The 25,045-nt window shown below is 34.8% G+C and overlaps 2 protein-coding genes across 3 annotated transcripts; one reads left to right on the forward strand and one right to left on the reverse strand.

Annotated features, from left to right (window-relative positions):
• On the reverse strand, positions 1-4,989 carry LOC122595699 (artemisinic aldehyde Delta(11(13)) reductase). Its single transcript, XM_043768124.1, has 5 exons — positions 4,666-4,989; positions 4,382-4,522; positions 1,373-1,503; positions 957-1,139; positions 1-740 (listed from the first exon to the last, which is right to left on the reverse strand). The coding sequence occupies exons 1-5, from the start codon at positions 4,755-4,757 to the stop codon at positions 94-96; spliced, it is 1,194 nt and encodes a 397-aa protein (XP_043624059.1). The 5' UTR covers positions 4,758-4,989; the 3' UTR covers positions 1-93.
• LOC122595698 lies at positions 3,255-25,045 on the forward strand. 2 transcript variants are annotated; one of them, XM_043768122.1, is made up of 20 exons: positions 3,255-3,273; positions 10,843-10,952; positions 11,893-12,214; positions 12,362-12,550; positions 12,649-12,732; positions 13,208-13,267; positions 13,513-13,557; positions 13,672-13,865; positions 14,538-14,912; positions 15,243-15,366; positions 15,462-15,659; positions 15,795-15,884; positions 15,990-16,052; positions 21,756-21,830; positions 21,924-21,974; positions 22,205-22,282; positions 22,462-22,596; positions 23,233-23,340; positions 24,386-24,451; positions 24,621-25,045. In XM_043768122.1, the coding sequence occupies exons 3-20, from the start codon at positions 11,915-11,917 to the stop codon at positions 24,687-24,689; spliced, it is 2,304 nt and encodes a 767-aa protein (XP_043624057.1). In that variant the 5' UTR covers positions 3,255-3,273; positions 10,843-10,952; positions 11,893-11,914; the 3' UTR covers positions 24,690-25,045. The 2 variants fall into 2 exon arrangements, with proteins under 2 accessions (XP_043624057.1, XP_043624056.1); XM_043768121.1 differs by lacking the exon at positions 3,255-3,273 and having other exon boundaries at positions 10,689-10,952.

The following is a 25,045-nucleotide window of genomic DNA, read 5'->3' on the forward strand; positions in this document are numbered from 1 at the left end:
TATGCAAACGATCAACAAATTTATTTATCTTTTATAAAGCACAACATATATAATAATTAAGCTACTTATATTTGATAATAACCAGCTAGTAAACTATAGGCGTGACACTGGTTCGTTCCCAAGGGAAGGGTAATCAGTGTAGCCTATAGCTGGGTCATGAGTATAGAAAGTTGCCCTTACATACCTACTTAAGGGGGCATTAAGCTTCAGTCTTAAAACTAGGTCTGGATTTGAAATGAAAAGACGACCATAAGCCACCAAATCAGCATCCCCTTCAGCCACAGCTCGAACCCCAAGCTCTCTAGTGTAGCCACCGCTGCAAATGAAAGTACCCACATAAGCTCCTCTCCACGTTTTCATCAGCTCGGCCATTGCTTCCTCACTTCCATAGGTTCCTGTCTCTGTCTGACCATATGCCGTGTAACGTGGCTGAGTCATATGAAGATAACCTAGTTTTGATCCCGACTCGAATTGGAGTTTGTTCAGCCTTTCGATAACGGCCAGGCCTAGGCTGCGTGGATCAGAGTCCACAGCATCCATGTGATCGATTGCCGGTGAGATTCTAACACCGACTCGGTCTGCACCGATGGCTGCAACTACTGCTTGTACCACCTGAAGCAACAACTTGCAGCGGTTTGCTAATGATCCGCCGTATTCATCTCTTCTGTCATTGATACCATCTTTCATGAACTGGTCAAGTAGGTAACCATGGGCTCCGTGAATCTCAATTCCGTCAAAACCTTTTTTTATAACATAAATAATATATAAGAATATAGAAGAAGATGAAATTATCCCTAAAAAAAAAAATTCAATTAACCCATTTCAATAATCAACTGGCTTTTAGCCTAAGGGCAACCAATTCAAAAGTTGAGGGTCTAAAACACCAAACGTGTGTACATACGTGATTGATTTTCGTCATAGAAATATAGCTAGAAAAGAAGGAAAAATAAAACTACCTGCTTCAATAGCATTAACAGCTGCCAGACGATAATCTTCCACCACCTCCGGTAATTCGTGCGTTGCCAATGGCCGGGGCTCAGGATATGGACTATAGGTTGCATCTGGCATTAATAACCTCCACCTCTTTGATATGGGCTTGCTTGTAGATGATATTGGTGCGGCACCACCAGGTTGATAAACTGTTAATTTGTTTGTGCGACAAACATAAATAATATATATGTGTGAAGTAATGATTGTCTAGGCCCGCATCTAATTAGAACTTTAATACATGCATATATATATATATATATGCTTTGTATTAAATTTAGATTTGCAATCACTAGCAGGCTAGCACCATATATTTGTGCCACATGCATTGACTTGAAGTAGAAAACGTAATGGAGTAATAAATTGGATGGACGTATAGTAGTACCTTGGTGGGATGCTCTGCCAACATGCCATAATTGACAAAATATCACAGCGCCCTGTTTGTGAACAGCATCAACAACGTTCCTCCAACCATCAGTTTGTTGCTTATTAAATATGCCTGGTACATGCGGGAACCTGAGCCCGGCCACATATTAGTCGAAACATTCACTCATATAGCACGGTTTTAATGTTAACTACTACAATACGACTCATAATGTAGACTCCTACAGCTAGCATACATAAGTGTTTTAAGCTACTGTTAGTCACTTCCATGGTATCCACATAAAGTAACAAAATATATAGTTTAATATGATTCTAAAGTTTTTGACAAATTATGATTTCATGGTGGTGGTTCCTGTGTAAACGAGGGATAGACGAGATATATAGTTGCTGATGATTAAAAAATAAACTAATAACGTATTGAAAGATATACTAAGGGTTAAAGATATTACTAATAACAAATTTTTTAATTTTGTTCACATATAGTACTTAGATGAGCTGGCAACTGGTTCAGGTAATAACAAATCACTCATTTTCGAGCAAATTCTTTTTTTCATGTTATAGAAGTTAAAAGCACATGTGGTCAGTAGACGTTTAACCCATCATCAATCCACGAATAAGGTTCCCTTCTTATATTCAGATTAGCTTTTATTCAACTAGGGCGAATGACTCCCCTTTTCTTATGCAGTTAGCTGTAAAAATACCTTTGAAGCTCTCCAATATTGACCAATACAGATATTATCACTGTAAGACCTCGTAATATAAAAGGGAATTGATTTTAGTATCACGATTTTTGATTATTTTACGACATTTGTGCATTTACTACTTCTACAATCTGTAATGATACTATCACCAGTCATAAGTTTATCTAAATTTCCCTTTTTTTAATAAATTATTGATTACGCCTGTTTGACTTTGACCCGTTAGAAATAAAACATAATTTGAATCAACCCATTTTAATTATGATTCTTTTCTTGGAGTTTTCTAAGTTTCATATTCTTCTTATCTTTTCTAAGTTTCATTTTCTTTGGATTTTCTAAGTTTAATCTTTTAACTTTGGCAGATTCTGTGAAGAAAAATAATGAAATTAATCGTTATATGCTAGGTACAATGGTCTGAGGAGCTGCTGATTGCCAGCTCTACCACAGAAATTTTGGCATTAAGGTAATTTGTATTGTTCCAGGACATTTTGTGCCGTTTAAAATGCTGTGCATGTGTGTAACTGTTTGGTTGATGGGTGTGGGAATTATGCAATGAATTTCATGGTTAAATAAATTTTTGGTTAACGAGTTTGGTTTTGAATGATAGATATAAAACCCACCAAATTAGGCATGCTTATAATGCAACAAGGGTGGTGGATTCAAAGAATGGATAACTATGTATACTGTCGTATTTCTATAAGAATCAGAAAACCAATGAAACAAATACCCTATCACAGATGAGGTCGTTGGAGTTTTTTTTTATTAGGGAATAGCAATTAAATATGATAATACCTTATGCAATAATTCTAATAATAGAATTACTTCATAATAGTATATATATATTGTTAAAACAATTTCAGATTATGAAGATGGATGATCCACCCATGGTGATTGGTGACAGTAACCAAGACAAGTAACTTAGTTTCTATCATTTTATTTTATTTTGATTTCTTGTGTTTGGTGGTTTGATTATCTTCCATATATGTGCAGCACCATATTTACCAAGCTTTATACTTGAGGATTACAGAGACTTGTTAAGTAATGACATGGCTGGTACTTTTCCTATGTTTTGCTAATTAAAAATGATGTTTTACTACCTTTTATTTAGCAAATTACAACAGGGAGTTAACTTATCTAACTCGGAGGCGGATTTACAACCCTAGGAGAGTGGACCATTACTTCTCGAGCTCATCACACCTGGCAGGTATTTTACCCATTCTCTATTTAAGTTGTAACTGTTGACATGAATGTCGACGGATTTTCAGTTATTGCCCTTAAGTGAATTAGTTACAGAAAAAACCTTGAAGTTGGTTAAATTTTTCACTTTTAACTTTGTGACTAACAACCGTCTATTAGGTCCGTTAAATGAATGACAAATTCGTTATTTCACCATGATCCCTTCTTCTCACACTCGAACACAAACCATATTCGTCAGGTTTTGCTGAAAACGAAATGTCAACTGAAATCACGACGGACGGAAATTTGAAAATCACGATCGAAAAATTAAAATCTAGATTTATCTCTTGTTAGCTTTGAATCAGAACCCCAAAACATGTTGCAATGGACTCAAAAATCAATCGCGAACGAACCCTAGCCAAAATAAATCCGATCTACACTTAGCCAGAAAAACTTGAATCGCCGGGAAAACTTGTTTGAATCGAAAAGAAAGACAAAACAAAGCAATTGCACTTCGAATCCAACCAAATCTAGCCAAAACCGATCCCGACCCAAGCAATTCCGAATCCAAAAACCCTTGTTTCCGATCTGAGATGTGTGTGTGTCAAGTTTGTGTTTGTGTGTGTGCGCGCTCGGTGTGTGTTTTTCAGTTAACATTTCGTTTTCCGGCCGTCTTTCAAAATTTGGGTTTGTGTTTGAGTTTGGATGAATAAGAAGAAAGGATCATGGTGAATTGACGAATATGCCTCTCACTTAACGGAGCTAATAGACGGCTGTTAGTCACAAAGTAAAAAGTGTAAATTTTGACCAACTTCAAGGTTTTTTCTGTAACTAATTTACTTAAGAGCAATAACTGAAAATTCTAACAACTTGAAGGACTAAAAATGTAATTTTCTCTATTACTTCTCTATGTGATGGGTGGGACACCGTGGGAGGATCGTCCATCCATCCATAACTTTAATAATTGTGGGGCTCTAAAAAGCATTATTTTATCATAAATAAATAAAAGAGCAAGTGACGTAATAGTATTTGGTTGCTATAAATAATAATAATGCTCTTCGTAATGGGGTAAGTGGAGGGTAGGAAATGACTAAAAAGACCCTGGGGAGAGAGAAAGAGAAAGGAAGGAAGGATACCCGGCGGCAGTGGGAGAGATCATGGTGCCTTCGGTGATGAGGAAACCACCAGGAGTTGATCGTTGTCTGTAATACTCCGCCATCGCATCATTCGGTATCCCATTCAACGCCCTGCACCGTGTCATCGGAGCTAAAACCACCCTGTTTTAATAATAATAATTATTATTAATTAATTAAATAAGTACGTCGCTTATTAATTATACATACATATAGCTCCTGCATATATATCAAATCAAAACAACAACAAGTAGGTAGTAATTATTAGTGGTAAGTGAAGGAGGGACCTGTGTGACAAATTGAAGTTGCCCATCTTATATGGTGAAAATAAACTTGCCTTCTTTTCGCTCCTCGCCGTTTCCACTACTACTTCACCCATGATATATAATAATAATAATAGTTATTACTATAACTATACTAATTTGAAATTGCTTGCTTGCTGGGATCGGAGGAGGAGGAGATGGTGGTGGGGGTGAAAATATATGTTCAATAAGACTGATGATTTTGGATCTATATATACAAGTGTGAAATCGGTTGGCCGGTGTCGACTCTAGTCTACTTTCTCAAACAAAACACATTCAGATCACATCCAATCATAATTCGCATGTGCCATTTTCTTTGGAGAAAAATAAAAATCATAGATGTATGTAAGGAAAAAAAGAAAATTTTGATGTTTTGTTCACAACGGGGGACCTAACTTATGGGTTTGCGTTAGAAAACTTCGTTACATTTAAAACCTATTATGAGAAGAAATTTCTAACTAAACTTCCGAATTTTAGTTGAATAAATTTTTGCCCCCTCTGCATGACTTTATTTTGAAATTTCTTGAAATTGTATTCCCATGTCTTAAACTCAATACCTCCAACATATAAAGTTGTTGTCCAACCATTGAACTATAACAGAAAGTACAATTTTCGGATGAAGATCCTCTAAAATTATTGGTAAAGTTGGTGATCCTAACCCTTGAATTAAAGTCAAGGGTCAAGATACAAAGATGATCTTTGAATCTTGACATTTGATTTCAATCCAAAGGTCAAGATGTTTTCAACTTTACTAGTAAAGTTGAAAGCAACTTTAGAGGATACTCATTCACAATTTTCATGGAGAAGGATTCCCTCAAGTTTCTCCAACTTGACTAGTCAAGTTGGGGATGATCTTGACCTTTTGATGAAAATCAAGGGTCAAGATTCAATGATACTTATTTAATTTAGCCCTTCAATCAAGGGTCAAGATCCTCCCAACTTGACTAGTCAAGTTGGGGAAACTTGAGGGAATCTCAATCCAATTTCCATAGCTTATTTTATTTATTGATTATTCGTAGATTATATTTATATGTATATGTTACCGGTAGAGCAAAGATAATATAATATGGCATGGCTTAATCTGAACCGTTGAAATATATCCAGGATTTAATCTAAGGGGGTGTTTGGGATCGATTTTTTGACATGATTTTTTAATTATTGTGCTTTGATATCACAAAAAATCAAGTTTGAGTGTTTGGTTAAAGTATATTGAAAATTGCTTCTTACGTTTTGGAGGGATGAAAACGCGGAAATCAAAAAGTGGCTCCCTCCTTACGGTAGGAAAATGCACTTTATGATATTAGTTCTCCTCCATTATTATTTACCTAAATACCCTTATAAATTCAACGTCTCCACCACAATTTATCATCATCTAATTCATTTAAGAGATAGTTATCCTTTGTTCTTCTTTTGACCGATGAACAAAGATCTTCAAGAAAAAATCAATAAGGGGGTGTTTGGTAGGATGAAAAGGAAAGGTGAGAAAAGGAAACACTTCCTTTGTTTGTTTGAGTTAGAGAATGGAAAGGATGTCCCCAAAATGCATTCCTTTTCCCCATATTTGATTCTACCAAAAAAGTAGAGAAAGGGATGGAATGATAATATTATGAAGGGCTCCTTTCTACATGGGAATACACAGTGAAAGACAAAATTGTGAGTTATGAATATTTAACAACATGTGCAACTAACATGTTCCCATAAAATGAAAATAATCAACCCTCATTTACAGTTCAAGGATTTTTTCTAGGTTTCAAAAATTGAAAAATAATTGATACATTTCCACTTCTTTTCAAATATTATTCAAGTGATTGATATACTTTCATACTTTCAGCATATCCTTTTTCTTTCGTTACACTCGATTATCTATGTATGTTTCTCTCTTAGATCTCTTTTTGTAAATATGGATTTACCATTTTTCCTTTTTCTTCTTTTTTTTATTAAAGAAAAAGCAAATTTCAAAATATGGATTAACTTTGTTATTTGTGATTGACCCATATCATCAAAGTTTTGGATTTTAGCACAACATCTGTGTAAGTTTCATATATTACTTTAATTGAAAAACATATGTTTTCGTATATGACTTTTTATTTGGAGATGAGTTACGATGATGAGCTTCTATTTCCATTCTTACTTTTTTTTTTATCATAACCAAACATGTGAATAATTATCCTTCTCATTTCCAGTATATGTTTCTTCTGCACCAAACAAGAGAATAGATTTCGATTATTCATGAGCATTCCTTTTCTCCACATTTCCATTCTCACTTGTAATTCCATTCTTTATGATTTCATCCTACCAAACACCCCCTGAAAGTAAATGTCCTTAATACTTATTTTATATTATCATTAACTTATATATTTATTCAAATAAATCAAAAACAAATAAAAATTAGGGATTATTGTTTTACTCTGTGAGATTGATTTATAGGTAAAATCTTTAAATACTCCATTATAATTTTTTATATGAGTCTAAAAATAGAGTTGTAGAGATACAAAATGACAAATCATGTTGATGTTATTGTTATATTTTATGTTTGATTGTTTACGAGTAGTATTATATTAGGTATACTTTATACCAAATGTGATATAAAAAGTCATCAATTACCAGTGTTGTTGTCTATTTGTTTTATCATAAAGTGATACAAAATTTAAGATCATGTTGATGTTATTGTTCAAATGGATCGTGTATATTAATGTTATCTAGGGAATGGACAACCATGAAAATGTTAAAAGTAAGGTTAGATCTACAAAGCTCGTTACTTGAAAAACTGTTTAGGATTCTGGTACCCATATAATATTGGTTGAGCTGTGTCTTGAGGAACTCAAAAATGAGAACAAACCTGGTAGTCACTTTTATAAGGTTGAATGACGAACTTAGGAAATAAGCTACAAAACCAGAAGGGAAAACTTTACTCTAAACTAGAACTTAAAAACCATTGGGATTCAATGAAGAGGGATTGGAAGTTATAGGATCGTTTAATGATAACTGAATCAGGTCTTGGATGGGATCCCATCAAAAAGACGATTATAACACTCTGCCTTACCACAACACAATATTGTCCGCTTTTCCCGTAGGCTCACGGCTTTTTTTCTAGTTGCTCGAGCAAACTTCCTAGAAGGGTCACCCATAAGGCATTGTTTACGCCCGAGCACGCTTAAACTGTGGAGTTCTCCTCTCATCCACAGTCAATACGCCCAACTGATATATTACTTTACTCGTGCCTCGTGGGATGGAGGGCTTGATCGATTTGACAGGGTCATCGCCTTTCACACAAACTGGTATGACTGACTTTGTGGCTGGTTGTGTAATGGTTGAGGCTGCACAATGTAAGCGGATAAGTATAAGGCTTCTCCCTCTATATATAATTCTCTATCTCCAAGTGATGATGTGGCATACCTCTTTATTCGCCACGTCATCTTTTTCCTACGTGTCGCATTTATATCTGTTTTATCCTAGGAGCTCGACACCTCAGCTCCCACACGTTCGCATAAAAGTTATATGGTCTCAACTTAGAAGGAAAAAAAGTTGTCCACGAGATTCGACCGATGCAGATAATGATATATTTAAACCACCTTACCGGTTGATCTACCATAATTAATGTTAAAATTTTACTGACCCACCTTTTCTTATTATCATATTCCCAGGCTTTATTCAATTTTTGGAGAATCACACTTATCTATTACCAAGTCCACCATCGTAGTAAATTATAGAGATATTATAATTTTATTTCTCAAAGTTATGTAGCAAATAAGGGCTTGGCTTGAGTATACCCAGGTTCAAGTCTAAGGGGACAGGGTTTACCCCCTATTAATCGTCGTGTCTTCGGGCGGATTAGTAAGTTTTTCCCCCATTGGGTATTTGAAATAGACATTTCTACTTCGAGGGAGCTCTCTAGCGCGGACCCGATTTAGACAACGTATGCTAGACCTCTCGCTGTCGAATCACGACACGAACTTTTTACGCGAAATTCACCTTTCAAAATAAATGTAGCAATAGTACGTAGTAATCATTTTATATTATTTTCTTAAAGTTTCTAATCTAAGTATTTTCTTTACGTACATAAATCTTTATATTTTAAGATCTTATGTGTCAATCCATAAAATTTTGTCCAATTAAGATTTGAACGTTAACTTTTGAATTCAAAGGAAATGAAGTTTTCACTAAACTTAAATTTAATGATAGATTTAAGTATTTAACTATAGTTTCGTATATTAATAATAAAAAGAAAGATAACATAATTAATTAAGCTGAAAACAAATTTTAAAAGACTTTTTATTTACTTATTTATTTTTAAAACGATAAGTGTTAAATGTTAATGTCTCGAACTTCAACAGTGACACTCAAGATGTGCAGTATGCTGAAAGTTGGAACTCGCATATTCCTACAGAACATAAGTGATAGCACGTATGCTTACATACTTAATAGGTAAATGTCTGAAATCATGAGAAATCAAGATTCCATCATGTGGCTAAAGTAACATCTTGTATATATAATACAATGCAATATAGTATTCATTCTATAAAAAAAAATATTTACTTAATCATCATACGCCAAATATACTTATTGACTTTAATATATTTTTATAAATATCTCTATTATATCGTAGTTTATTTAAAAATAATGTTTTAGTAATTAGAACGGTATAAAAACATCCTTATAAACAAAAGATTAATAAATGGCTAACAAACCTATCAGCTATCGTTGATCAAATTGTATAACGAATTTGAGATTTGAGAATACAATGAAACATTGATAAAGGATAAATTTGTATTATTAGTTTTATCATAAGTAACAATCGAGTTAAAATGAAGAGTTTCTCTCTTCTTCGTTAGTGAGAAAATCACATCGTTACGGTTTCGTTATATACTCCACCAAGCGGTGTTAATAATGGTCTCAACTCAACTTCTAGCAACTTTAGATTGATTCAAGGAATCCACGTGCTGCATCATCAATGTTGCATCAATAAGAACCAAGCATCAAGAACTATTATTTTGTCTTAACTAATGAATAATGAACAATGTATCACACCATAATCGATGTTGCAAATAAAAACATGGAAGGTGGTTTCAATCTGTATGGTTATGGTGGTAATTTAAAAAAAAGTTAGTTGAATAGAACACATTAGCTACTTCAATCGTTTCTAAGCGAGAAATTGTGTCGAATGTTGCTTCAAGCGAGATAGTAGCCTATTACTCAAAGGTGGAAGATCAACTCAGCTCAAATAAAAAGGTTTATGAAACATCATTTTGTTGCATTCGCCCCAATAATGATTCCGCCGATTTAATACGTATAAAAAACTCATTATTCGAGGATGAAGCCCTAATCGCCCAAAAGCATTTGAATCTTTGGGAGGTTTTACTTTTTCTTGTGATTTTAGACAAGTGTTATTAGTTAAAAAGCAATCAAGGTTTTCTTTTAAGACAAGGAGGGCAACGTTACGTACACCACGAAAAGTGTTGTCTTCAAAAAGGTTCTGACCAACTTATAACTCAATTTATGTTTATGTATACTCTATATTTAAATCCTTTCACCTTTACAACTTTTTTTTTTGTAATAAGGTTTAATATCTTCCACTTTGTTGACATTTTTTTTCAATCCATACAAACTTCTATTTTATGATCCATTATCATTCACCTCAACCTATACGGTTTTTTGTACTATATATAATTTACGTGAAATCAATAGAATATAAGGTATATTGTTGCACGAGACTAACCTAGTACTGTACATATATTGGATATGAATTTATCCCATTTTTTATTCTCTTTCTCGTGGAAAACTTGAAAAAGAAAAAGATACAGTAACCTTACTCAAGCTGATAAAAAGTTTTCCACCTCACATACATTGGTGCACATACATTGGAGCATGTATTTAGTAATATCAGTTTTACTATAACTAAAGGAGTAAAAACCCACATAATATTTTGGGTTCCTATTAATCCATGATGTGTTAATAAAATAAATAAAAAAAGTAATAATAATAAAATAATCTCCTTCTTTGTTATGGCCGCCTGAAGGAAGAAACTCTCCTTCCACTTTCTTTTCTTCTTCTTCATTTGATATTTTTTTGTGTGTGTTTTATCTTAAACTAAAAAACAGCATATAATAATATTGATAATAATGATGATGATGATAAGTGCATCTAACATATAACGACACACAGAGAGAGAGAGATATGGATGCAGCAGCAGCAGCAGCATGATCTTATTATTATATTATTACAAGTCCATAACTGAAAAGAGAGAGGGAGGCAGAGGCTAATTCACAGGCGAGGTTTAATCTCAATAGTCTCTCTTTTTTCATCTTATTATTATAATTCCTATTTACTGATCTGTTTCCCCCCCTTTATTACTACGTTACATATATGTGTATATATATATAATTATTATATTATATGTTTCACTTTTGAGTTGCTTTCAACGTCGACCCAACTATATATATAAAAATTATTTACTAACTATATATATGTGTGTAAGATCAAAAATTTTTTGTGTATTGTTTGTATAATTATGTTAAAACTTTGTAAAAAACTGAAAATCGGCTGTAAAAGTTGTGTAAATAGTATGAATTTTCATTCTTATTTATCAAATTTCACTACTTACTTTTGTGGTGTTTGTTTGTTTCCCACCACTAGTAGTTGATTGTGTGTGTGTATATATATATATATACTAGAGATAGTGCCTGCGCGTTACGGCGGTGAGATGGTGGGGGTGATAGGTCAAGTCATAGAGTATGACAGTCAAATGCCTTAGCCGTACGGGCTCTGCCTTCGGATTTAAAAATTCGTCGAAAGTATATCGAATGACATCTCTAATGAAAGATCATGAAATTTTAAGAACACCTTTACAATTTTTATAAGTTATCGATATACGGTTTTTGAGATAAATTTTTTTGAATGAATTAGAGAAATAAAATGATTTATGGATGAGAAAGAAAAGATAAGTGGTTGAGATTTGAGGAGAGAGAAAAAAATGAATGGTTGAGATTTAAGGTTATTACAGATATATTAGGTAGAGATGTTTAAATTAGTGAATAAAGAATAGAGTTATTTTGGGTAGTTCAATTCATCTTTTTTTAAGGGGCAAAATGCTTTATAATATAGTATTAGATATTAGATATATATATATATATATATATATATATATATATATATAAAGTGCACCATTATTTCTAGCTTTTCATTTCACAAATCATGATCATAATTTTTCTGTAGGCGTCAAAAGGGAATTCTACCAATGGATAAAGGAATTGTTATTCAACAAGAGCCAAGTAGCAAGAGTTGGGCTGCTTCTTTCTTTGTCCAAACAACCGATGACGTCTCCAGAGGAGGAGGAGCTGTTGTTACTTCACCACGACCCTCTGCCGTTTTCTCCTCAAAAGGAGACACTGGTAGCCCTCTTCAGAAGTTCCAAAATCAGGTTTTCAGAGTATTGAAAGGCTTATCTCCTCCGCTTGAGGACAAAACCAGAACCTATAATCCAGAAGTATTAACTAGTCAAAAACGTCAATGGGCAAGCTTTCAGTTGCAGGCCCTGGTATGTTCTTTACTCATTATGATTTTTAAGCATCTTTCTTTAATCTCTATATTGCAATCATCTTTTGTCGTCAATGATCCCCTGTACTCACATAAAAGCCATCTTTTATTCTCGGTTATTGTTTTATCATTTTCAAAATGATTTCAGCATCAGAGGATATTGAAAGAACCATCGAGGCTCTTCGAGAGCATGGTAGTGGTTGGATTGCATCCAAATAGTGACATTCAGGCACTTCAGAGGCAGTATTTTGGTAGAAGACCTGAAGGTCCAGGGAGGCTGCGAAGTGCACTTAGTGGTCAGCATCAGTTCCGTGTAGAACCGAATCTCGAGCCTCAGGTGCTGCTCCTCCAGGCTTCTTAAAATATAATAAGCGAAAAGTTGTACCTTCTTCTATTTTTATGGAGCATATATTCTGATCATTGGTGTGTACTCAGGTGCTTTTTGTGTATCCACCGGACAAACAGCTTCCCCTACGGTCTAAGGATCTTCTTTCATTCTGCTTTCCTGGTGGATTAGAGGTTGGGCCATAGAAATTTCAATAACATACATATGTTGGTTAAATTAAAGAATTTATCTGTATTAATATATGCAATGCTTAATGATCTTATATATTCTAAAAGGCTGCTGACATTTCTTTTCTAAATTCTCATTTTGCACATAAATGGATATGTTGTTCTTCCTCGCACCTATGTCTGGTATCTTTTTGTTTGTTTGTCCTTACAATAGTAGATGCTTTTTCTTAACAAATATGATAGTGTTTTTTAGCTGTCAGTATTACAATGATGTACCGTTTTCTATAGATATAACATGTCCCTTATAAAAACTTGCTTTAGTTTGACTAGTTTAGTTTGCATTTGTTTTTGTTTCTCAAAGCTAATTTCCATTTGTTAGATGACTATTTTCGGATTGTTGTCTTGTTTGTCTGTGTATTTGCTTGTATGTCATTATATGGTTTCAAGCTTTGTGGTTAAATGATGCTACTTGTGATTTCAGGTTCACACAGTTGAGAGAACGCCATCAATGAGTGAACTGAATGAAATACTTCTTGGACAGGTATATCTAATTTTTGCCTTCACCCTGAGTTTTTACTTTTGCTTACTACAATCTCATATAAGTTTGTTCCATTCATAAAGATCAAATTTATCTTGATAGCTAACTTCACTTGTGATTGTTAGAAGCCTTCTTATTTGACAAAAGTAAATATAATATTTATAATCATGGTTACTTTAACGCTTAAGCCTTTGCAACAAATATTTCTGTTAATATACCATCTTAATGCATGTCACTTTTCTTTTCAGGAGCACCTTAAACAAAATGATCAATCCTTCGTATTCAGGTTGCAGGTAACACAAGAAGTTTTATAATTTTTTGGAAGTATAATCACTATGTTCAACTATGTATTGGTAATATCCATATGCACATAGTTATGTTATGTATTTTGATATTTAACGCTGTAGGGTGCAGATGATTCAATTTTGTATGGTTGCTGTGTTCTAGTTGATGAGTTGGTGCAACAACCTTCTAGGTTAATTTCTATGATGGGAGATGGACAATTTTTGTCTGCGAGTCGGCATATTCTAACAACTCGCCGGTGTTACTGCATTCTCTCCAGGCTTCCATTTTTTGAACTGCATTTTGGCGTGTTGAACAGGTTTGATAAAATATGGATTGATAAAAATTCTTTTATTCATGATCACGTTTGCATCCGTAGCTTTGGCTAAATAAAAGGATCATGTGTATTGTATAATCAACACTTAAAATTTCAATACTTCTTTTTTGTGATTTTTATATGTACGCTGGGCAAACAAAGTCAGTTGCCATTTTTTAAAAGGAAAGCAGGTTGAAATTTGTATCATTTACATAATTTTCATTATCAGCAATTTAGCATACATAATAAAATTGCATAAAACCTATTCAACTTTGAAGTTAGCTTTTAAATGATTATTATCATTCCATAATGTCTTAAGTCTAGCTAGTCTAATAAATATAAAGGTCTTGCCGTGCTTTGATTATCATCAATCTGCTGTATCTGTATCTAACTGACTAACTCTAACCAAGTTTTCAAGTTTAATGTGATCAGAGACCGAGTTGGTTTCTTACCTCATATCTTTTCATTTGGTCACCTTTTTTGAGTTTCAGTCTGCTTTCTTGCACTTTATATCGTTACCATGGCAATTCATATATGAGGGCAATTAATATATGAGGATTAGGTTGTTAAGTTTATACCGGTAATCTTATCGCGGATCTTTCTAAATTTGCCTGTAGATTAATAACATTCTTTGTGACTTGCTGCTGTAGATAATCTTGTTTAAATTTGGTGTAGCATTTTCATTGAAGAAAGGTTGGAACGTTTAACAAAAAGTATCAGCGACTTAGATTTGGAATTACCGTTTGATAATGAAATATATCTAGAGGACAAAATGAGTGGTGTTTCGGCTGAATATGAAGCACAGGAAACGCTTAATGTAACCACAGAAACTGTCCAATCAAGCAGGATCAGTTCTATAACTGAAACAGCAATAGACGAGCATCTTTCATTAAAGAAAGAATGTGTAGCTGTTGAGGCAACATCTAAAAGTTGTGATGGTTTTATTATTGATATTGGTTTCAACAAACAACCTACTCAAAAGCACATACCGGATGCAATCTTACCCTTTCTTCGTTATCAACAGTATGATAGTTCTGACTCTTCATCAAGGTACCATCATGCTCATGGCATCTATGACACTCTGCTTTTTTCACTTAGAGATTGATCCAGGAAGGGAAAGGCAGCATTATATATATATATATATGCTCTTTAATATTACTTGTCACATGCCATAATATATTATCTTGTTTACCCTCGATCTCATGCACACTGTATAACCCACATTAGATGGTTTTTGATTCAGTTCTAACAATTGGTTCTCAAACAGTATGATATCTTCGTGCATTGTTTATGTTAAATATGCTGTTGAAACTCCTTGACCGGTGTATTCATTTCCTGTTGAAAATATGTTCACTCAGTTGTATATGCTGCTTGATACAGTTTCCAGGGGTCTCCCAGTGAAGATCGGAACTTTAGGAGCGACATTGATTCAGCAGAGACAGGAGAGGCATCTTTTTCCGGTCAAGAAGATAACAAGCATGACGGGATTCTTGATTGGGCTAAGGTTTTCTCATGTGTTTAATATATTGTTCCTTCAGCATTTTTGTCAACTTCTGTTACAAAAATTTCATTTCTCAGCCCTTCATCTTTTTGTTGCAGACCAATAACCATGGATCATTGCAGATTATATGCAAGTATAATCATTTATGTGTCCCCCCTAGAGGCTCGACAATCAAGTTCCACCCCCTGGATCACCTTCATCCTTTGGAATTTCAGAGGCCAGATGAAACAGTTTTACACATTTCTGGCTCATCAGTTGATTTGATGTCATGTAGCACAAGTTTTGAACTGGCAGAGGCAAGTTTCTTTTTTTGCGCCAGTACATAAAATATGTCTATGTTTTTTATAATAATATACAAAATCCATCTATTGCTTTACTGTTGTCACCTTTTGCGTTAAAGTGTAGTGTATTCTATGTGTTGTTTACTTTAGGCTCACAGGGCACTTGCTGTGGAGGAGGAAGCAACGGTTTTATCAGTATGGGCAATTTCATCGTTATGTGGGTCCCTGCGTCTTGAGCATGTATTGTTATTTTTATTGAAATTTCATCATCTTATATATATACTTGTGCAATTTAATGTGCTTCTCGACAATAAACAATGTCCCTTTTTCCATGTCTTCACACAGGTATTGACAATATTTACTGGTGCTCTGCTGGAGAAGCAAATTGTGTTTGTGTGCTCTAATCTGGTTCGTATATTATATGTGGTTGCATATTACTCTATTTTGAGGTTGCTTATCTGTGCTTGCTAGTTATATTAGTCATTCAGATTGCTAGTTTATATTAGGAATTCAGAACACAAACACACAAAACAGTAAAACAGAAATCAAAGAACACAAGGATTTTACGTGGTATCTCACACTATGCATGTGAACTGATCCACGGGGGTAACTAGGGTTTTGTATTACATTAAGTGATAAAATTTACAAGTATAGCATATTAATTTATAAACCAGAATTAGGGTTAATCCCTTTGCTAAACTGTTGGACAAGTCTCTAACAAACTGGGCCCATAAGGGTTAGGGGTGGCCAGGCTCTTTCCCTCCTTTACTCTAATTCTTTGCTGTCCACAATTGTTTGGGCCTTTATGGGCTGAAGACAACAGATCGCCAGCAATCTCCCACTTGGTGTCTTCGGACCAAAACTGCAACCCCTTCGCTGTTCTTCTGTAGATGATAAATCCCCCTAAACTTCTACACTCCCTAGTTACCCCGTCTCCTTAACATTACTCCTGGAGACCAGCTCAAGTTATGCAAAACTTCTGCTTTTCCAGCACCTTAGGTTTGGTGAACATATCTGCTGGATTCTCAGCACCTAAGATGTTTTTCAAGCTAATTGTTCCATTACTGATCAATCCTCTCACGAAGTGATACCTCATCTCGAATGTGCTTTGTCTTGCCATAATAGACTGGGTTTTTAGCAAGTTTTACAGCATTCTCATTGTCACAATACAGTGAGTAATTAGCTTGCTTTTTACCCAATTCTTCAAGAAAAGTCTTCAACCATACTAACTCTGTACTTGCTTCAGCAACATCCATGTACTCGGCTTCTGCTGTTGATAAAGGTACACTTTTCTGAAGTCTCGACAACAAGCTCACTGCTGTTCCTTCGACTGTGAAAACATACCCTATAGTGATTTTAAACGTCCCTTTACAACCACCCAGATCAGCATCCGTATAACCTCCAAGAATAGCATTGTTCCTTTTGAAACATAAATCCATCTTTTATGTACCTTTCAAGTATCTGAGTATCTATGACAGCTTGCCAATGTTCTCTACCTAGATCTAACCTAAATCGATTAACAACTCTAACGGCATGAGCAATATCTGGTGGAGTACAAAGCATGACATACATGAGACTCCCAACCGCTGATGCGTATGGAACTTAAGTCATCTTTGATCTTTCTTTTTAAGATTTAGGAGACTAATCCTTGGTAAGCTTTAAATGACTTCCCAATGGAGTATTTCTAGGATTGGTCTTTTCATTATTTATCTTGAATCCCTCCAACACTTTCCTTATGTATATCTCCTGGGACAATGTTAAAGAACCATCTTTATTTCTGTCGATGCTCATCCCTAGTACCTGTTTGACTGAACCCGAGTCTTTCATCTCAAATTCCCGGGACATTTGTTTCTTCAACTTGCTAATTTCTTTCATACGAGAGACCTCAGTTAATAAGATAGGCAGTGGTTTTCATTGCATTTTCTCATAACATCTTTGGAAGCCCTGCATTTATTCTCATACTTTTGGCTCTCTCATTTAAAGTCCTGTTCATCCTTTCCGCAACTTCATTTTACCGAGGAGTGCCTGGAACCGTCTTTATCATCTGAATACCGCGCTCAACACAATAGCTAGTGAACTTTGAGCTAATGTATTCCCCTGACTTCAAACACTTCACCTTAAGATTAATTTCAAGTTCAACAACAGTTTTCCATTTCATAAAAACGTCAAATACTTCAAGTTAGACCCATATTTTGCGTGTGGGGTCGTTTATGAAAGTCACATAATATCTGGAACCCCTTAAGGATTCAACACGTGTTGGGTCAAACACATCTGAATGAATAAGCTCTAGCTTCTCGTCTTTTGGTGCTTTCCCTGTCTTCACAAAGGATACCCGTTTTTTCTTACCATAAACACAAGGTTGACAGAATTCAGTTTCAATCTTTTTAAGATCAGAAAGTCCTCTTGCAACAAGCATCTTCATTCCTGTTTAACTCATGTAACCGAGCCGTTGATGCCACAACTTGGATAGACCTGCCCCTTTAGTTACTGCATTTGCACCTCCTGTAGAAACTTCAACTACCCCTTTCCCTTCCCCTGGCAATTACTATGCTACCCTTGACGACCTTCCATTGTCCTCTCCCGAATGTAACATCATAACCCTGGTTATCTAATTGCCTAATGGAAATTAACTTTTTTCTCAACTTGGGAACCACCCTGACATCTTTCAATGTCCAAATTGTTCCCATGTTGGTTTTCAAATCAATGTCACCCACCCATGTAATATCCAAAGTTTGGTTATTAGCAAGACTTACAGTTCCGAAGTTCCCTTTATGAGATACTACATCTTTCTCGAGTCTGAGATAGCATGAAACGGTGCTCGTGAGTCCATAATCCATGACTCCACTGTGTCTTCAACACAACATACCAAGGCATCATCTGAATATGAGGTTGTGGCAGCATTCACCTCTTTTTTGTCTTTGGGTGATTTAGTACACTGATTCATAAAGTGCCCATACTCATTACAGTTCCAACATTGTATGTCTTTCCTTGGATTTGAACTTCCTCTCCTGCCTTTTGAATTAGTTCTTCCCCTGTAATTGTATTTTCTTTCTTTCTACCTCTTTCTTCAGTGTTCAGCAAAGAACTGGAACTCGATGATTCACCTGTACTCTTTCTCCTCGTGTCTTCACCTAGGATAGAGTCACGAATTCCATCAAACTTGAGTAGAGTACTTCCAACTCAACCACTAATATGTGACCCCTCCTGGTCCGGTAACGAAGATAAAAGAAGCAAAGCCTATACCTCATCATCAAATTCAATATTAACCGAGTGTAAACGGGATATAACAGCATTGAAATCATTGATATGAGTAACAGCAGACACAACTTCCCCCATGCGAGTATTAACTAACCTTCTCATACATGTTTGACAATGCTTTCGTAATCCCACTTAGTAGTCTCTTTCACGATATCAAAAGCCACACTCTTAGTCAGTGTGCACCGGATGACAGCTAGGGCTTTCCTGTCTAGGTCAGCCCAGTCTTCATCTTTATATTCTTGAGTTTCTTGTCTGCCAAACATGGAAGATCTTCCTGACATAGCAAGTCCTCAACTTGCATCTTCCACTATCCAAAATCCTGCCCATCAAACTTCCCTATCCTAATTTTTCCCTCCTGGAACATCATCTATACGGATTACCAGAAAAGAAGTGTAAAAACCAGAAAATTGCAGCAACAATATTCAAAACAGAATCTGAGTAGCTGTGGTGGTAAGGTTTGCGGCGGCTGTGTTGGTGTGTTCTTCGTGATCATACATTTGTTAGGAATTCAGAACACACACACAAAACAGTAAAACCGAAATCAAAGAACACCAGGATTTTACGTGGTATCTCACACTATGCGTGTGAGCTAATCCACAGGCGTAACTAGGGTTTTGTATTATATTAAGGGATAAAATTTACAAGTACATCAGATTAATTTATAGACCACAATCAGGGTTAATCCCTTTGCTGAATTTGTTGGACAAGTCCCTAACAAACTGGGCTCATAAGGGTTAGGGCTGGCTAGACTCTTTCCCTCTTTTTCTCTAATTCTTTGTTGCCCATAATTGTTTGGGCCACTATGGGCTCAAGACAACAGATAGCCAGCAGTAAAGGGTGCAATGTAGGGATGAGCGAAAAATCCGGAACCAAACCGGTACTGGTACTGATTCGGTACGATGGGGATTCATGATCGGTATTTTGGGATGGAATCAGTTATTTTAGGATCGCTCCTTATTTTAGGACCATTAGGACCAAATCTTAATTATTCATTGTTCACCATCTCCGACCACCACCACCACCACCACCACCACCATGATCATCTCCGACCACCACCATGATCCTCCGGCGACGGCGACCACCGCCACCGCAACTTACACATGTTGTGTAAGTTATATACAACTTACACATGTGTAAGTCACATGTCGCGGTGGCGGTGGTCGCCGTCGCCGGAGGATCAAGGTGGTGGTTGGAGATGATCATGGTGGGGGTCGGTGTTGATGATGATGATGTGTAAGTTACAATTTCTACATGGTCCTAACGGTCCTAAAATAAGGAGTGGTCCTATCGCTTCTATGTAGTGTAGCGGTCGGCCTAAAAAGTCGTGTATATATATATATATATATATCACTCATTGTATTCGGTAGTTTTCCCTGCTCGCTAGAACCCTTCTTAGTCTTCGGCTGCATTTATTCATATTCATATATATATACACAACATATCTGTATGTATGTATAACTAAACTATCTACGAGTATACTAGAAGAGGATTGATATATTTTTTGATAGACACTTGACGCTTTATTCAAGTGACATGTCCTTTTAATATTGACGTACAAAAAAAATCTTATTTTTAGACACCATAGTTAATTATTATAAATACCAACTAAAACTCTTATATTAATTTATTTTTTAATATATATATATATATATATATATATATATATATATTGTTACCATAGTTATTTATTTTCATCACCAATATAAATTCATGGTAATTCATATTTTACAAAAAAATGATTATAACATATAAGCAAAATTTATTTATATTAACACATACAACATATTATATTGGTAAATAATATTATATTAATTCTTTGAAGTTATATTTTACTATTATTAATATTATTATTATTGTTATTGTTATTGTTATTATTTATTTATTTATTTATTTATTTTTCTTATTGAAAGTTATAACCTAACTAAACGTGGTTGAAAAATCTAAAACAACATGAACTATATTTTTACAATTATGACTTTGGATCAAGTGATACCATATCAATATCTTAAGTTTTAGATCTTAACCTATACTTATATGTTTCTCATTATTAGGCTACCATTGGAGAGAACAAATGAATGTGGCGGAGCATGTTCAGATATCATTATTTTATATTTTTTAAAGTCTATCTTACGAAATATATAATCAATCTGTACATCGTACGGGTATTAAAAATAGTAACTACGTATATAAAATTATAAATCTAAAACGAGTTTCACAAATATCCTAACTAAGAACCCATAGCTTAACACCCTTTTTACATGCAACCCAAAAGAAGAAAAAAGGCATATATCAAGTAGTAATCATAATTATTATATATTATATAACTATAGATTATTATATGTAACTTATTTCTCTGTTGTAGAATCGATCTTAGTTTATGTTTTTTGTATATAAATTGATATCTGCATTGATTGAATGATGATGATGATATGATATTCTGAACTGATACGTGTTTGTTCTTGAAGTGTACGTGAATGACTCATGCTACTGTCAGATTAAGCAATACATAAAACCAAGTTGTAAAATTGAATGGGTACTTGTCGGTATAATACAGAAATTCCCGTACCGATAGCGGTACCGAATGGGTACCGATTTTGAAATTCAGTTCGGTATTCCGTTCTTGGTTTTAGTTACATTTAGTTATGGTAAATTTCTCTATCGGTGCGGATCCGTACCGAATACCATCCCTAGGGCAATGTACTGGAATATCTAACGTTATTATTGCATTCGGCGGATCTGCCTTAATGCGGTTACTTTATAAATTAATTATGTTGGCATTTTATCATTTAGAAAGTGCTTTCTTTGTCGATTAATAAGTTTTTTATGTACTTGAACTCATTTTTTGCATCTCAGGGAATATTGTCTGCTTCAGTGTTGTCAATTATTCCTCTGATTCGTCCCTACCAGTGGCAGAGCTTCTTTATGCCGGTATCGTGTATAAGAATCTTTTTTAAGTTTTTTAGGCACACCTGCTATAATAGCAGCATCTGTGGAATTAAAGTTCAATCTAAATTGCTTCAGGTTTTGCCTAATGACATGCTGGACTTTTTGGATGCACCTGTTCCTTTTATAGTAAGTTTTTAGTTAATTAATTTTGTGTAACAAAGTTTTAAGATTTCAACACCACAAAGTAAAGGTCTAAGTTTAAACAATTTGATCTCTTCTCACACCTTCTAACACAAAAAACCATGCGAAAAAGTTAAGATACCGTTATGTTGTATAAAGATATCCCTTTTCTTCTACACTTTTTACTTTATACATTGTTTTATTTGATTTTAGACTAACTAAATTATGTGGACCAGGTTGGTGTGAAGAGCAAAACTGCCGAAGTACAATCCAAGTCAGGAAACATAATACTTGTTGATACAAACAAGAACCAGGTGAACATTTAATGATCTTTTATCGAAGTGCCAAATCCGTCATGCCTTCAATTGTTTATCAAGTATCTTGCATCTTATCTGGTGTCCTTGATTTTATTCATTTTCACTGGATCTTTCATGAAGTCGAAGTTACAACCCATAGAGTATTGCATAATAATTTCTTTTTTCTCCTTAATTAGGTCAAATCATCATCAATACCACATTTTCCGCAGTACAAAGAGTTATATGCTGCCTTGACTCCATATCATGCTCAGCTTGTGGGAGAAAGTTACTTAGGGAGAAGACGACCGGTCTATGATTGCACAGATGTGCAGGTATTACACACCCCGTGCTTGTAGTCTCTTATATCCTAGCTTATGCTGAGAACTTGTTACCAACATTCTATTGCTGGCGGTGGTGTTAAAGTCAGACAAATCGGCCGATATTTGCAAATTGGTGGTCGGCCGATCCAAGCAAGGCATAATCGGACTAGGTAATTGGTCAGGGGGTAAACTTTTGAAAATCGGTCAAAGGTAGTCAAAGTAATAAAAAAAATGTATTTACATAGTATTAGTAACTTGTAACTAATTTTTATATGTTTGAAGTATTTGAAGAAATATATCTTTCTATATAAACAATTATGTTTATGCTTCTAGTCTATATCTATACATATTATCTAATAAAATTAGTATTTAATATTAAGACTTTAATCCAAATACTCTTCGATTTGTTTGAGTACTCGCCCAAGGTCCCCGGTCGATCCGACTCAAGTGGCGATTTTTGCAACCTTGCTTGTTGGTATATTAATATCTCCGTTGATTCTGTTTGATTGTTGGAGCCACTGATGATTCCCCATTTATATTGTTTAATATTCTCTATAATCTTAGTTTTCTCAAGGATTTAAAAAAAGGTTGTGGTTATGATATCCACTGAACTTAAATAAACTTTGCCATGATTGTTATTGAACACAGGTGGAAGCTGCAAAGGGATTTCTCAGAGTATTGCGATGTTACTTGGATTCACTCTGCTCTAACCTGCGTTCTCATACTATTACAAATGTTCAGTCCAATGATGATAAGGTTTCTTTCTCCCCAGATATGGATACATATTTCATCTATTAGTAATATAATGTAAAGTGCCTTGTTTCATATCTGTTCCAAATGGCTGTCTATATACGGTTAGCGGAGACGATTATAATTAATTCTCTGAAATAGTTACTTTGAATGCTTGCAATAAAAAAATCTGTTGCTTCCAATGATCTTGGTTTTAAAAAGCCGCAAGCCTTGGAACTTTTTGGTACCTAAGGTGCAGGGTGTATAGAAAGCGAGCTCTTTTGGATCAAGTCTAGGCGCTAAAAAGCGCGAGCTTCTTGTACACAACGAAGATTTTTTTTTTTCCTTAATTAGTAAAAAAAATTTTCCTTATCGATTCTTTCTCAACAAGATTGATTTTTTTTTTTCTTCTTCCTCAACGAGACCAACAATCTTTTGGGGGTTTCATTTCAAACACCAAATTTGATCAATTCCGGACTTAAACGAGGCTCTTAATGATTGTCTTTTGGTATTTATTGTGTTATAAATACTATATAAATAATTTATAAATTTTTTTCGTGTGTGCCTCACGTAGGAAAAGCTCGCCGCTTTTGCGCTTTCCGATCCGAAAATGGACTCTGTTGCTTGTGTGTGCCCATCACCTTTTAAAACCGAGCCAATGATTAAATGCTGCACTGCTACCTCCTTATCACAAACTCACAATTCACAATACATATTCACACACATCAATGTCACACACAATATGGCCAGAAAAGAAACACAAACCCATTAACAACATTACTTGATTGTTTGTTCAAAGTTTACTATATTCATGTTTCTTGTTTACTTTCCCCCCTCACACACAAACTCATTTCAATTTCAAGATATATCATTCATCCTTGGATACTCAGAAATGCTGTTTTTTTAAGTTTATTTGAAATACGTGCATACATACACTTCTTTCTAAGGAATACATTGTCCATAACATCTGGAGTTGTCAAGCATGTGGTCATTGAAATTGGTTTACTGAAAAGAAGAGCTTAGAAGCACATTTTTTACAATTTGTCTTACTCTCCCTTTCATTGAACATCAGGTATCATTGCTTTTGAAGGAAAGTTTCATCGAGTCTTTTCCTAGCCGCGATCGGCCATTTATGAAGGTATGCTGGTTTAACTTTCTATAGGTTTGTGTTGGTTGTAATTTGTTATGTTGCTATATTAGAAAAATATGCTGTTGTTCAGCTTATGTGTTTGTTTTTTATTCCCTAACCAAATGAAAGTTTAGCGTACTAAATGCTATAAATTTTTTCTTCGTCTTTCGTATGACAGCTGTTTGTGGACACACAACTCTTCTCTGTACATACAGACCTGGTGTTATCTCTTTTTCAAAAGGATTAGCAGCTGTGGAAGTTTGACGTTGTAAGGTGTAGTTATATAGGTTGAGCGCAAGTTGTATAAGTTATAATAGCTGTCATGGGATCAAGTATATTATAAGTGGTTTTTATGTTGTGCAATGTATGCATGCAAGTTGCTTCCCTTGTCCCATTTCATTTCACATGGCTATATGAAAGGAGTGACGACGTATTATGATGATGTTGGGGATCCTTCATAAGCATCAGGAGCATTGTTTAGATTTTCAGAGCAATAAACTAGTTTGTACGCAATGTAAGAAATCATATTTTATTGTTGTAGTACTTGACTTGTAATCGTGGGGATTTATAGGTTGGGAGCATAATGTTTAGCATGTTTTCATA

This window comes from Erigeron canadensis, chromosome 4, assembly GCF_010389155.1.
Source record: "Erigeron canadensis isolate Cc75 chromosome 4, C_canadensis_v1, whole genome shotgun sequence".
NCBI lineage: Eukaryota > Viridiplantae > Streptophyta > Magnoliopsida > Asterales > Asteraceae > Erigeron > Erigeron canadensis.